Source organism: Phragmites australis, chromosome 11 (assembly GCF_958298935.1).
Source record: "Phragmites australis chromosome 11, lpPhrAust1.1, whole genome shotgun sequence".
Taxonomy (NCBI): Eukaryota; Viridiplantae; Streptophyta; class Magnoliopsida; order Poales; family Poaceae; genus Phragmites; species Phragmites australis.
Genome location: NC_084931.1, coordinates 21,095,400 through 21,107,428, shown reverse-complemented (window position 1 = coordinate 21,107,428; position 12,029 = coordinate 21,095,400). Strand labels below are relative to the sequence as shown.

At 44.9% G+C, this 12,029-nt stretch overlaps 1 protein-coding gene across 1 annotated transcript; it reads right to left on the bottom strand.

Moving 5' to 3' along the window:
* Positions 1-289: 289 nt before the first annotated feature.
* On the bottom strand, positions 290-2,238 carry LOC133885696 (cytochrome P450 94A2-like). The gene has a single exon (XM_062325432.1). It carries the CDS (start codon positions 2,061-2,063, stop codon positions 495-497), a length of 1,569 nt encoding a protein of 522 aa, XP_062181416.1. The 5' UTR covers positions 2,064-2,238; the 3' UTR covers positions 290-494.
* Between the last annotated feature and the right edge of the window lie 9,791 nt (positions 2,239-12,029).

Genomic DNA, 12,029 nt, shown 5'->3' with positions numbered 1-12,029 from the left:
ATTGAAATTGAGGTTAGAATAAAAAAAAAGAATCCATATCAAATACAGTCTTAGAAAAAAAATCAAATACCTAAATAAAGAGTCAATGTAAAATACAATTAATTAAAAGCTATCATGATAAAATATTGCAGCAAGGTTAGTTATGCTATTAGCGTGTGCAACATTGCTAGTTTTGTAAAAATTGAAAGCTACGAAGCGCCTTATGATGGTGCATATTTAGGAATACAAGTGAGTACATAATAGGTAGTTTGGGGTCAGCATTTAGTTTATTTTTTTTAACTTAATTAGATAGGGTAAATCTTTACTTTATTTTTAAAAATTTTAGATCAACCTAATAAAAAAATACAAAACTTACATCCTATACATATTGTCTACATAGCTTGCTTCACACATCATCCATCCAATAGAAATCTGGTCCTCGTTTGGCCAGCTGATCTGACATTTGGTCAAAGTCTTCTCTCATCGTGGACCTGGTCAACTAAGAACAACTAGCATCACTCAGCTGACTCTTCCCGCCTCTTGAGCTGCACCCACAGCCCGCTCTTCATCTTCATCGTTGCCGTCATCTCGTACGCCGGCGGCGCCTCCATGCTTGCTTTCGGTGCCACAGCGTCCACTCTAAACTTCCGGAGCACGGCCGCAGCAACCGTCTTCATCTGCACGTACGCCATCTCCTTCCCGAGGCACACCCGCGGCCCGGCGTGGAACACCGGGTACCGAGCCGCGTCGACCGGCACAAACTCGCCGCCGTCGCTGAGCCAGCGCTCCGGCACGAACTCCATGCAGTCCTTGCCCCACAGCTTCTCCATCCGCCCCATCGCGTACGCTGAGTAGTTCGCGTACCACCCAGCGCGCACCATGGCGCCGCCCGGCAGCACGTCGTCGCGCACTGCGACCCTCCCGTTGAACGGCACCGGCGGGTACAGCCGCATCGCCTCGGTGATCGCTGCGTGCAGGTAGTGCATGCCCTTCAAGTCGTCGCCGTCGCCGCGCGACGCAGCCTCCTCGTGGACGCGCCGCTCGCACCGCGGGTTCGCGGCGAGGAGCCAGAAGAACCAGGTAAGGGCCGACGACGTCGTGTCCTTCCCCGCCAGAACGAAGCTGACCACCACGTCCCGCAGGAACCGACGCTTCGCCTCCGGCGTGGGGAACATAGCACCGAGCTCGCTGCCGTCCTCCTCATCCATGGCCGCCATGAACCGGGACAGAAGGTCCTTGTCGTTGTCTTCGAGGCCGTTTCTTTGACGCGCCTCCTTCGATTCGACGACGGACATGGCGTACCCATCGATGACGTCGACGGCCTCCCGGAGCCGGCGCGATTTGCCGACGTCGAGGAGCTTCGTGAGCCTCCGCACCCACGTGGCCGGCGTCAGCGCCCGCCGGAAGGAGATCTCGAGCGCCGCGTCGAACGCCGCGAACAGCGCCTCGTGCTGCGAGTCGTGCGCCCCCTCGAGGAGTGCCGCGCTCTCGACTCCGAACGCGACGTGGCAGATTGTGTCGAACCCGAACCGGCGCAGCGCGTCTTGCAGATCGACGGCGGTCCCCGCGGCGGCGGCGGCGTCCAGGAACGGCAGGAACCGGCGTCGCATGTGGACGGCGAGGACGTCGTCGGCGAACCGGCGGAGAGAGCGCGACGAGAAAGCGTGCGACGCCACCTTCCGCTGGAAGCTCCAGAGCCGCCCGTCGGCGGCGAAGAGCCCGTCCCCGATGAGCTCGGCCGTGGCGTCGCGGAAGCGCGCGCCCTTGGCGTAGCTGGCGAAGTTGGCACGCAGGAGGTGGTCGACGGCGGCCGGGCTTGCGGTGGTCACAGCGTGGCCGGCGCCGAAGGGCCCCCACGCCTCGATGGCGCCGGAGGGCGCAGCGCGGAGCAGGTCGGTGTACCAGTCAAAGAAGCGGCGGCGGTTGCGGATGAACTGGAGGGTGTTGCCCAGGACTGGGTTGGGATGAGGGCAGTGAGCCGTCGTGGGTCTTGGCTTCGCTGGGGAAGCCACGCGGCGCCGGAGACGGAGGAGAACGACTGCAAAGAGAAATAGGAGCACGTAGGCAAGGTGCATCTTCTCCATGGTTGCAGCCTTGCAGGTGCACCGTGCTTCACCCGGGCAGCTCTGTAGTACGTGAAAAATTAGTCTCAACTCTCGAGTCTTGACACATATGTGCTGTACATGTATATAGCCAAATTGACCTTTTTTGGGACGCAAAAGTCCATAGTCTCCAGATTTTATTTGCACTGGCAACGGAAATTTCGCATTAATCTGGAAGAGCAGCTTTTCTAATTTCTTCATATGTAGTAAAATGGTGATCGACTGATCGTTGTCATGACACCGACTGGAGGCACGTCTTTGCTTGGGACCTGCGCACTGTTTTAATGTTTGACTTTGTGAAGACTAACAGCTTGTGCATGGTTTCTCATCACTGTCTGCACTGGAATGGAACGAGGGGTGCCTCGCTTGCCGATGTCGGGTCTGGAATGGGAGAAGAGGAAATCGGGGGAAAGTGAAGACCTTTGCAAGCTGTGCTCGAGCTCGAGGTCCCTGGCCTAGCCTCCAGCCGGTCATGAATTAGACGGTTGCGAAGCGTGCCGCAGCAGGAGAAGCAACAAGCAATAACGACGCCTCCAGATGATGCGTGCGCGCGGTTGCGTGGCGCTTGGCGTGGACTGCGGACGAGGCAGGGCGGGCTCTCGGCGTCGCCCGCGTGGGGACGAGGCGGGCCGAAGCGTCCCGGGCTGAACTCCGGCGCGCGCGGAGATGAGCCACGGGGCTGGTTAATGTCCTCGGCCTACGCCGGGGGAGGCAGTTGGCACGGCCTGATTAGGGAGAGGGGAGGGATGCGGCCTCGTGCAATGGGCCAGGGGAATCCCATTCGGCTGAAAACAGTTAAAAAAAAAAAGAATTTTCCAATTGCAGAGAAACAAAATACGACAATGTTCCAATTTGCTGTGGAAAACTTAGGTGACGCTGGAAAACAATTACGACAATGTTTCGCCAAAAGACTGTACTAGAAATTTGACGATGTCACAGTCCACTTTCGACAACCGCGGCCGCATGGTACTAGAGGATGACGCGCTGTCGGTACAAAGACCGCACGGTTGAGGCGAGGGGCATGGCACACGCCATGCGGTGTGGTCTAAAAGGCTGGCCGAGATGATCTGAATCAGCAACGAATTAGAGATGTCTTACCTCTAATGAGCTTTGCAACTTTGAATACAAGCGGTGTATCTACAACTCAACTAACCACATCAATCTCAGTTCGGTTTACATCTCTATCTCCAACACTCTCCAATCATAACTTATCTAAGTTAAGATTGTACCGAAACTCTTCTAATTTCCGCACAATAAGGGTCTTAGTAAATCCATCAGCAACTTGATCTTTAGATGATATAAACCTTATATCAAGACGTCTGTCTGTCACTCGTTCTCGTACAAAATGCTAATCAACTTCAATATGCTTGGCACGTGTATTGGGAGATCATCTGGAAAGCTACGACTAGGGTTTTCGAGTGGCTCAACCTTTCCATGTCCCACCCCACGTCTCTTCTTATATAGAGTTCACTAATGGGCTCATACGTTAGAAGCCCTTTAAGACTCTAAGACCTCATGTATCACAATCCAATCAAACTCATATACGAATTTAATTTGTATGTTTTGTTCCAACCCATTAAGTATGTGACCCGTTAGGTTCATGTACAAATGGCTACGACTCGGAAACCCTTTCCAAACCAAAATCAATAGCGGTCTTTAGCAGGACATGTTGACTCCCCAGTATACACAAAAGATCATATCGATTGAACCTTGATATGCACATGCACCGATCCCTTCGCCTCACGATACCAGTCAAGCTCAATGCGAGATACATGTCACCCTTGTGATAGCTTGAACATTCACTCGATCAAGTAGTGGATTCATCATGATTAACTCTTTAATCATATTGGCATGGTCATGCACTTTTTTAATCCAACTACCTCGAAGGGTCTAGAGATATCTCTCCTGTTATCAAGGAGGGGCAAATTACATCTTGATCGCTCACACCCCATAACATGTTTCATGACAAACTCGAAAACTACATTTATGACTACCTAGTTACAGAATAGCGTTTAATAGCCCCAAAGTATGTCACTACATATTTTGTGAATTAATGACGATTTTAAGTCTAAGGATCCTGCAGGTACACCATTTGACATAACAATTGATGACACATCATAATAACAATCCCAACAGTATCTGAAGGTGGGTCTATCTAACATTATATTCTCCAACATAAATGTCCACATTATTGATCTGGTATCTCTATACCTATGATCCATGAAACATGATCATCAATCAATATATGTGCTGGTCTTATGTATCATCACAATGATATGTGACCAGAGATCGACTAGAATAACATCATGATATAAATAAAAAGTTTCATGAACAAGTCACATACTTGCTAATAAAAATAAACGATAGTCATTCTTGAAATAACACATTATTTAGAAGTATATGAACATAGACGTGTGATACAATCATCTCTATGACTGCCTCTAAGTCAATCATGTAAATATCTAATACCCATAGCTCTCATGTGTGCCTCATGCTTAGGCCGTGAGAGTGGCTTTGTCAACGGATCAGGTATATTCAAATCCGTGTGCACCTTGCATATCTTCACGTCACCCCGATCTAAAATCTCTCGAATAAGGTGATAGAACCGTAGTATGTGCTTGAACTTTTGATGCGATCTAGGTTCTTTGGCTTGCGCAATGGCTCAACTATTATCACAATAGAGGTCCATTGGACTAGAAGCACTAGGCACCTCACCTAACTTAGAAACAAACTTTCTGATCCAAACAGCCTCCTTTGCAGCTTCAGAAGCTGCGATATACTCGACCTCCATCATGGAATCGGCCACCGTTTCTTGCTTAGAATTCTTCCAACTCACTGCTCCTCCATTGAGGCAAAACACAAAACCAAATTGCGATCTCGAATCATTCTTGTCAGTTTGGAAGCTAGCATCGGTGTAACTATTTACAACGAGCTCCTGCTCACCTCCATAGACTAGGAACATATCCATAGTTCTTCTCAAGTACTTGAGGATATTTTTTACTGTTACCCAATAAGTTTTACTTGGGTTTGATTGGTATCTACTCGTAACACTTAGAGCATAGGAAATATCTAGGCGTGTACAAAGCATGGCATACATGATGGATCCGATAGCGGAAGCATACGGGATCACACTCATCCTCTCGAGCTCATTAGTGGTCGAAGGACACTGACTCTTGCTGAGAGTGATGCCATGTGACATTGGCAAGAGACCCTTTTTGGAATCCTGCATATTGAACATTTTCAATACCTTATCGATGTATGTACTCTGGCTTAATCCGATCAGCCTTCTCGACCTATCTCTATAGATTTTTATGCCCAATATGTATGCTGCCTCTCCTAGATCTTTCATTGAAAAACTCTTTTGCAACGAAGATTTGATAGCATCAAGCATCGGAATATCATTCCCGATCAATAATATGTCATCTACATATAAGACCAGAAACACAAGTGCGCTCTCACTAGCCTTTTTGTAAACACAAGGCTCTTCTTCATTCTTGATGAAACCAAACCCTTTGACCACTTCATCAAAACGAAGATTCCAACTTTGAGAAGCTTGCTTCAGCCCATAGATGGACTTTTGCAGGTTGAATATCTTCCTAGCATTTTTCGGATCGACAAAACCTTCAGGCTGTGTTATGTACACATCCTCACTTAGGTTTCCATTAAGGAAAACTATTTTGACATCCATCTGTCATATCTCATAGTCATAATATGTGGCAATTGCTAGGATGATCTGGATAGACTTTAGCATTGCGGCAGGTGAAAATGTTTCATCATAATCAACACCTTGAATTTGCCTGAAACCTTTCGTCACGAATCATGCCTTATAGATGTGAACATTCCCATCAACGTCTATCTTTTTCTTAAAAACTCATTTGCACTCAACTGCTTTAACACCATCAGGTGGATCAACCAAGTTCCAAACTTGATTATCGTGCATGGATTCTATCTTGGATCTCATGTCTCCTAGCCATCTCTTAGAGTCCAGTCCCACCACTGCTTCCAAGTAGGTCTTAGGTTCATTATTATCTAACAATAAAATATCGCACTGCTCCGTGGTTAGAAACATAAACCTCTCAGGTGCGCGACTGATCCTTTCCCACCGTCATGGGGCTGCTTTCTCCACAATATGTTCTACAATATCCAATTGTGGTTCAGTAGGAGCTGAAACACTTTTTGATAGTTCCCGAATCTCTTTGTGTTGCACCATGCTCCTATTGATATTCCTTAAGAGAAACTCTTTCTCCAGAAAAACACCGTTCCAGGCGACAAACACTTTGCCTTCTTCCTGATTATAAAAGTAATATCCTTTGATTTCCTTAGGATACCCCATAAAGAAGCATTTATCTGATTATGGAGTGAGCTTATCTGATGTTAAATATTTTACATAGGCCTCACAACCCCAGATCTTAAGGAAAGACAACCCGGGACGCTTCCTGGTCCATATCTCATATGGTGTCTTCTCTACAGCTTTAGATGAAACCCTATTTAAAGTGAACGCACCAGTTTCTAGAGCGTATCCCCAGAAGGATAATGGAAGACCATATTGGCTCATCATGGACCGGACCATGTCCAACAAAGTCCGGTTCCTCCGTTCAGACACTCCATTCCATTGAGGCGTCCTCAGTGGAGTCAACTGTGCAACAATTCCACATTACTTTAGATGATCACCAAACTTATGACTCAAATATTCACCTCCATGATCAGATCACAGAAATTTAATTATCTTGCCAAGTTGATTTTGTGCTTTATTCTAAAACTCTTTGAAATTTTCGAAGGACTCAGACTTGTGCCTCATTAGATAGATGTAACCATATCTACTAAAGTCATGGTAAAAGTAATAAAGTACTGAATACCACCTCTAGTGATAGAGCTCATTGGTCCATATACATCAATATGTACAAGGACCAACAACTCACTCGACCTCTCACCTTGATGGGTGAAAGACGCCTTAGTCATCTTGCCAAGTAAATAAAATTCGTATGTATCAAATGATTCAGAATCAAATGAATGAAGAAGACCATTCTTATGGAGCATCTGCATGCGCTTCTCAATTATATGACCTAAGCGACAATGCCAAATAAAAGTGGGATTCAAATCATTAAGCTGAGGCTTCTTTGTATCAATGTTATAGGCAGGGACATCTTCAAGATCTAGAATATATAATTCATTCACCAATGGAAAATTACCATATAGCATACCATTCAAATAAATCGAACAATACTTGTTCTTTGTTATGAAATCATATCCATCTTCTTCCAAACATGAAGAAGAGATAATATTTTTGCCCAAGGAAGGAATGTAATAACAATTATTTAATTCCAAAACTAATCCTGAGGGTAGCGATAAGGAATAAACACCGACAGCCAATGCAACAACTTTTGCACCATTGCTGACACGAGCATCCATCTCACCTCTCGCACACTTCCTAGTCCTTATCAGTCCCTGCAACAATTTGCAAGTATGAATCATCGATCCGGTATCAAATACCCACGAATCATTAGGACGAGTAGTAAGATTAATTTCAATAACATTTATACCTGAAGTGGAAGTCTTACTTCCCTTCTTGCTCTTGAGTTCTTCCAAGTATAACTTGTTGTTCCTCCGCCAATGGTCAGGCTTATGGCAGTGGTGGCAAGCATCAGAAGCAGTAGGGCCAGCCTTGGACTTTCCAACAGGTTTAGGCTTTGAGCTCGAGATCTTATCTGACGCTTTAGCCTTGTTCTTGCGCTTTCTCTTCTTGCTTTTCTTCTGAACCATCATCACATGACTAGAGCTTTTCTTAATGCTTTCTTCAGCAATCTTAAGCATCCCATGAAATTCAGCTATGCTCTTCTCCATGCTATTCATATAAAAATTCAAAATGAACAGCTCAAAGCTTGCAGGGAGCGACTGGAGAATTACATCCATAGCCAACTCAGGACTAAGGAAAAAACCAAGTTTTTTTAGGCTCTCAATGTAACCAATCATCTTGATCACATGAGGACTAACTAGACTACCTTCTGTCAACCTGCACGCAAACAAGGACTTGGAGGTGTTGGACCTCTCGGCCCTAGCTTGGTTCTTAAACATGCCTCGGAGTCCCACAATCATATCGTGAGCATCCATGTTCTCATATTGCTTCTAAAACTCAAAGGACATAGTGGCAAGTATGAGACAGCTAACATCGAGTAAATCGTCGTGAGCATCCACGTTCTCATATTGCTTCTGAAACTCAGAGGACATAGTGGCAAGTATGAGACAACTAACATCGAGTGAATCATTGGTATGCTTCTCGTAAGCCCTTCCATCAGCGGTAGATGCATTATCAGCTAGTTCATCAGGATAGGAAACCTCTAGAACATACTCCCTTTTCTCTTGTTTGAGAACAATTCGCAGATTTCTATACCAATCAATAATGTTTGCTCCAGATAGCTTTTTTTTTTCAAGAATCGAACGTAAATTAAAACTGGAATTAACATTAATAGTAGATGCCATGATCTACAACAAAAATAAATATACAAAGTTTAGCACTATGTTTATGTAAACCTTTCATTAAACAATTTAACAAAAGATACTCCTACAATATGTTTTCAAACCGTTTCCCTCTAACGACATATAGTGGAACAAGATCCATATTCAACTAGTCTCTAGTGAGCTTTGGCATCACTGCTAGAAACTTAGGTGACATAGGTAAGCAACATCTTGCTAATCACATTTGTTGGGTGGCATCGAATTCCCCGGCACCCAACTCTACACTCCAAAGCCCAAAACTGTTTTGATAGTTTTGTTAAGTAAACCAACACTATGCGTGTGAATGTCCGACATCCACACTGACTGGTTAAGGTAAAAGATGGCACCCTGTTTTAGCAGACCTACCAAACAATGATCAAAACATAAGTAGGTGCAGCTATTGGAAAGACATCAATTACTCTTAATTTTTCTGAGGGAAGCTATTCTATCATCTAAACATATCCATCTCATAGAAAATATGAATAAAATAATATGACAGGAACATAGATAAACATTACAAATAGTCATATTTACTGCGACATAGTATGACCCCTTCACATGGTGATCTCCATTGCCATGGTCCCTATCCTCCGGGTCATCGCGCTTTAAGTCTCCATGATCATGTAGAGCGTGTTTGGTTCCTCTGCTCCGCTCGTGCAAGCACCGACGCCTGCAGTCGTGGGCATGGGATGCATGTTTGGTTGCCTGGACCGCTCGCTCGCGTTTGCATCCGCCCGTGCAGGCGCATCGCCCTAGCCTGGCTCCACTCGTACACGGGATTCGGCCGTATCCGCTAGGCCTACTCGGACGGTGCAAATTCACTGTACACATGAACTTTTTTATTTAACTCTCGATTTTATTTAAGGGTACAAGAGTGGTCCAAAAATTCTAAACATTTTCATGAGCGAACTAGAGCTCACTAGCAACCCATTTTAATTAGTTTGATCCAAAAAGCCTAAGTTAATATTTAATTAAAATTCTCCAAAAATCATAAAAAATCACTAATATTCTTATCATGTGATGTACTAATTTATAAAAATATTTTCAACCCTAGGTTATTTGGTTAAAAAGTGAGTTCCTTTGTATTGCAACATATACTCATACGGGCAACCAAACACAATCTCTTCTCAGTCAGGCTAAGCACATGCAGCCAACCAAACAGACCCTACTACATCTCCTCAGCCTGGCTCAACTTAGCCTGGATGAGACATACATGCCAGGCTGAGAGCATTCGGGCAACCAAACAGACCCGTACTAGTCTATTACACCTAATAGCACTAGTCAAATTACATGACAAAAGGAAGCTTCACAAGTTGGCAACACAGGCCTTTATACAATAACATGACAGCCTTTGGCTGCAATTAACCATGACTCGCAGGCCATAAAAATTACACACATGCATCATATACACATACAGGTTATACTATTCACACCATTCCCTGCAAAACAAGTTAAGCGCAGAATCGGATTCTAACGGGATGATGAAAACATGTTATCCTTAAAACTCTAGGCTCGGATAGCACGGCGGTCCCTTTGTGAAAATCTTATCGGATTGATCATATCAAGTCGATTATGAGTCATTCACAATGCCTCAATTTCCATTGGATCAATCATATTGATCATCGCGTGAGGTTTTTTAGAATTGATGACAACACACACAAACTCAATCTATTTTCTTTCGACCATGCAGCGGTGCATGCTGTTAGGCCTGATGGTGATTCCAGCCGGTAGGGGCAAGTCGTACGCACGACCAGGTGGGAGAGCAAGCTAATCCTTTGGTCATATGGTTCTATTGACTCACCTCATCCGACCCCTATCACAACAAACTGTGCAATAACCGATCCATCATATGAACCGATCAAGATCCAATCTTTTACTACAACATATCATCTATATGTGATCGATCCAGATCGAAAACTATACAGGATGGCTCTGATTCCACTTTTGGGGAACGGGAAGGCTACGCTTACCTAAAACAAAAATTTTCTACCGCAATCACCCAGAAAACTATGCTAGTAGGAGATCATAGATTGTTACCACTTGACACGTAGTGCAGCGAAAGAAAAGTTGGAGTAGGCCTATCCAACGTCGTGCATGTCAAACTCCTTGAACATCTTCTCGATTAGATCTGCGACCAGCCCCGCGCAAGTGGTCACACTCGACCAACTCCAAACAGGTGGTCGTACTCCTCGACCAGTTCCTCGACTAGCTCCCGATCAAGTCTATCGCGGCCTCGACCAGCTCTGAGTGGTCGTGTCGTGCTATCCGACCAGATCCGAGTGGTCGTGTCGTGTCGTGCTATCCGACCAGACAAGGAGGTCTGTCGACCAGTGCGTCACGGCCGGCGACCAGTCCCGAACACGTCACCATCAACTAGCCAAGAAGATCAGCACCACAATAGTAGCAACGGCTCTACGGTATCCACACGTACCTGGTAGAAATGCCGAATGACGATGTCCTAGCACCTCGCGCACGGCTAGTGATTTGGAAGATCGTGTGGAAAGTTGTGGCTAGGGTTTTCAAGTGGCTCAGCCTATTCACACCCCACCCCACGCCTCTCCTTATATAGAGCTCGCTAATGGGCTCCTATGTTGGAAGCCCTTTAGGACTCTAAGACCTCATGTATCACAATCCAATCAAACCCATATACGAATCAAATTCACATGTTTTGTTCTAACCCATTAAGTGTGTGACCCGTTAGGTTCATGTATAAACGGCTACGACTCGGAAACCCTTTCCAAACCGAAATCAATAGCGGTCCCTAGCAGGAAATATTGACTCCTAAGTATACACAAAAGATCATATCGACTGAACCCTTTGCCTCACGATACCAGTCAAGCTCAAGACGAGATACGTGCTACCATTGTGATAGCTCGACCATTCACTTGATCAAGTAGTGGATTCATCATGATTAACTATTTAATCATATTGGTATGGCCATGCACTTTCTCAATCCAACTACCTCGAGGGGTATAGAGATATCTCTCCTGTTATTAAGAAGGGGTAAATTCCATCTTGATCGCTCACACCCCACGATATATTTCATGACAAACTCGAAAACTACCTTTATAACTATCTAGTTACGGAATAGCGTTTGGCAGCTCAAAAGTATGTCACTACACATTCTAGGAATCAATGACGATGTGAGGTCTAAGAATTCTGCAGGTACACCATTTGAGATAACAACTGATGGCACATCATAATAACAATCCCAGTAGTATCTCAATGTGGGTCTATCTAATATTATATTCTCCTACATAAATATCCATATTATTGATCTGGTATTTTCATACCTATGATCCATGAAATATAATCATCAATCAATACATGTGCTGATCTTATATATCATCATAATGAAATATGATCAGGAATCGACTAAGAATAACATCACGATATAAGCCAAGAGTTTTTATAAACAAGTCACATATTTACCAATCAAAATAAACAATAGTTATT

What these genes read in the sequence shown, in the direction of transcription:
- LOC133885696 (XM_062325432.1), bottom strand. Translation starts at nt 2,063, where the DNA reads ATGGAGAAGATGCACCTTGCCTACGTGCTCCTATTTCTCTTTGCAGTC.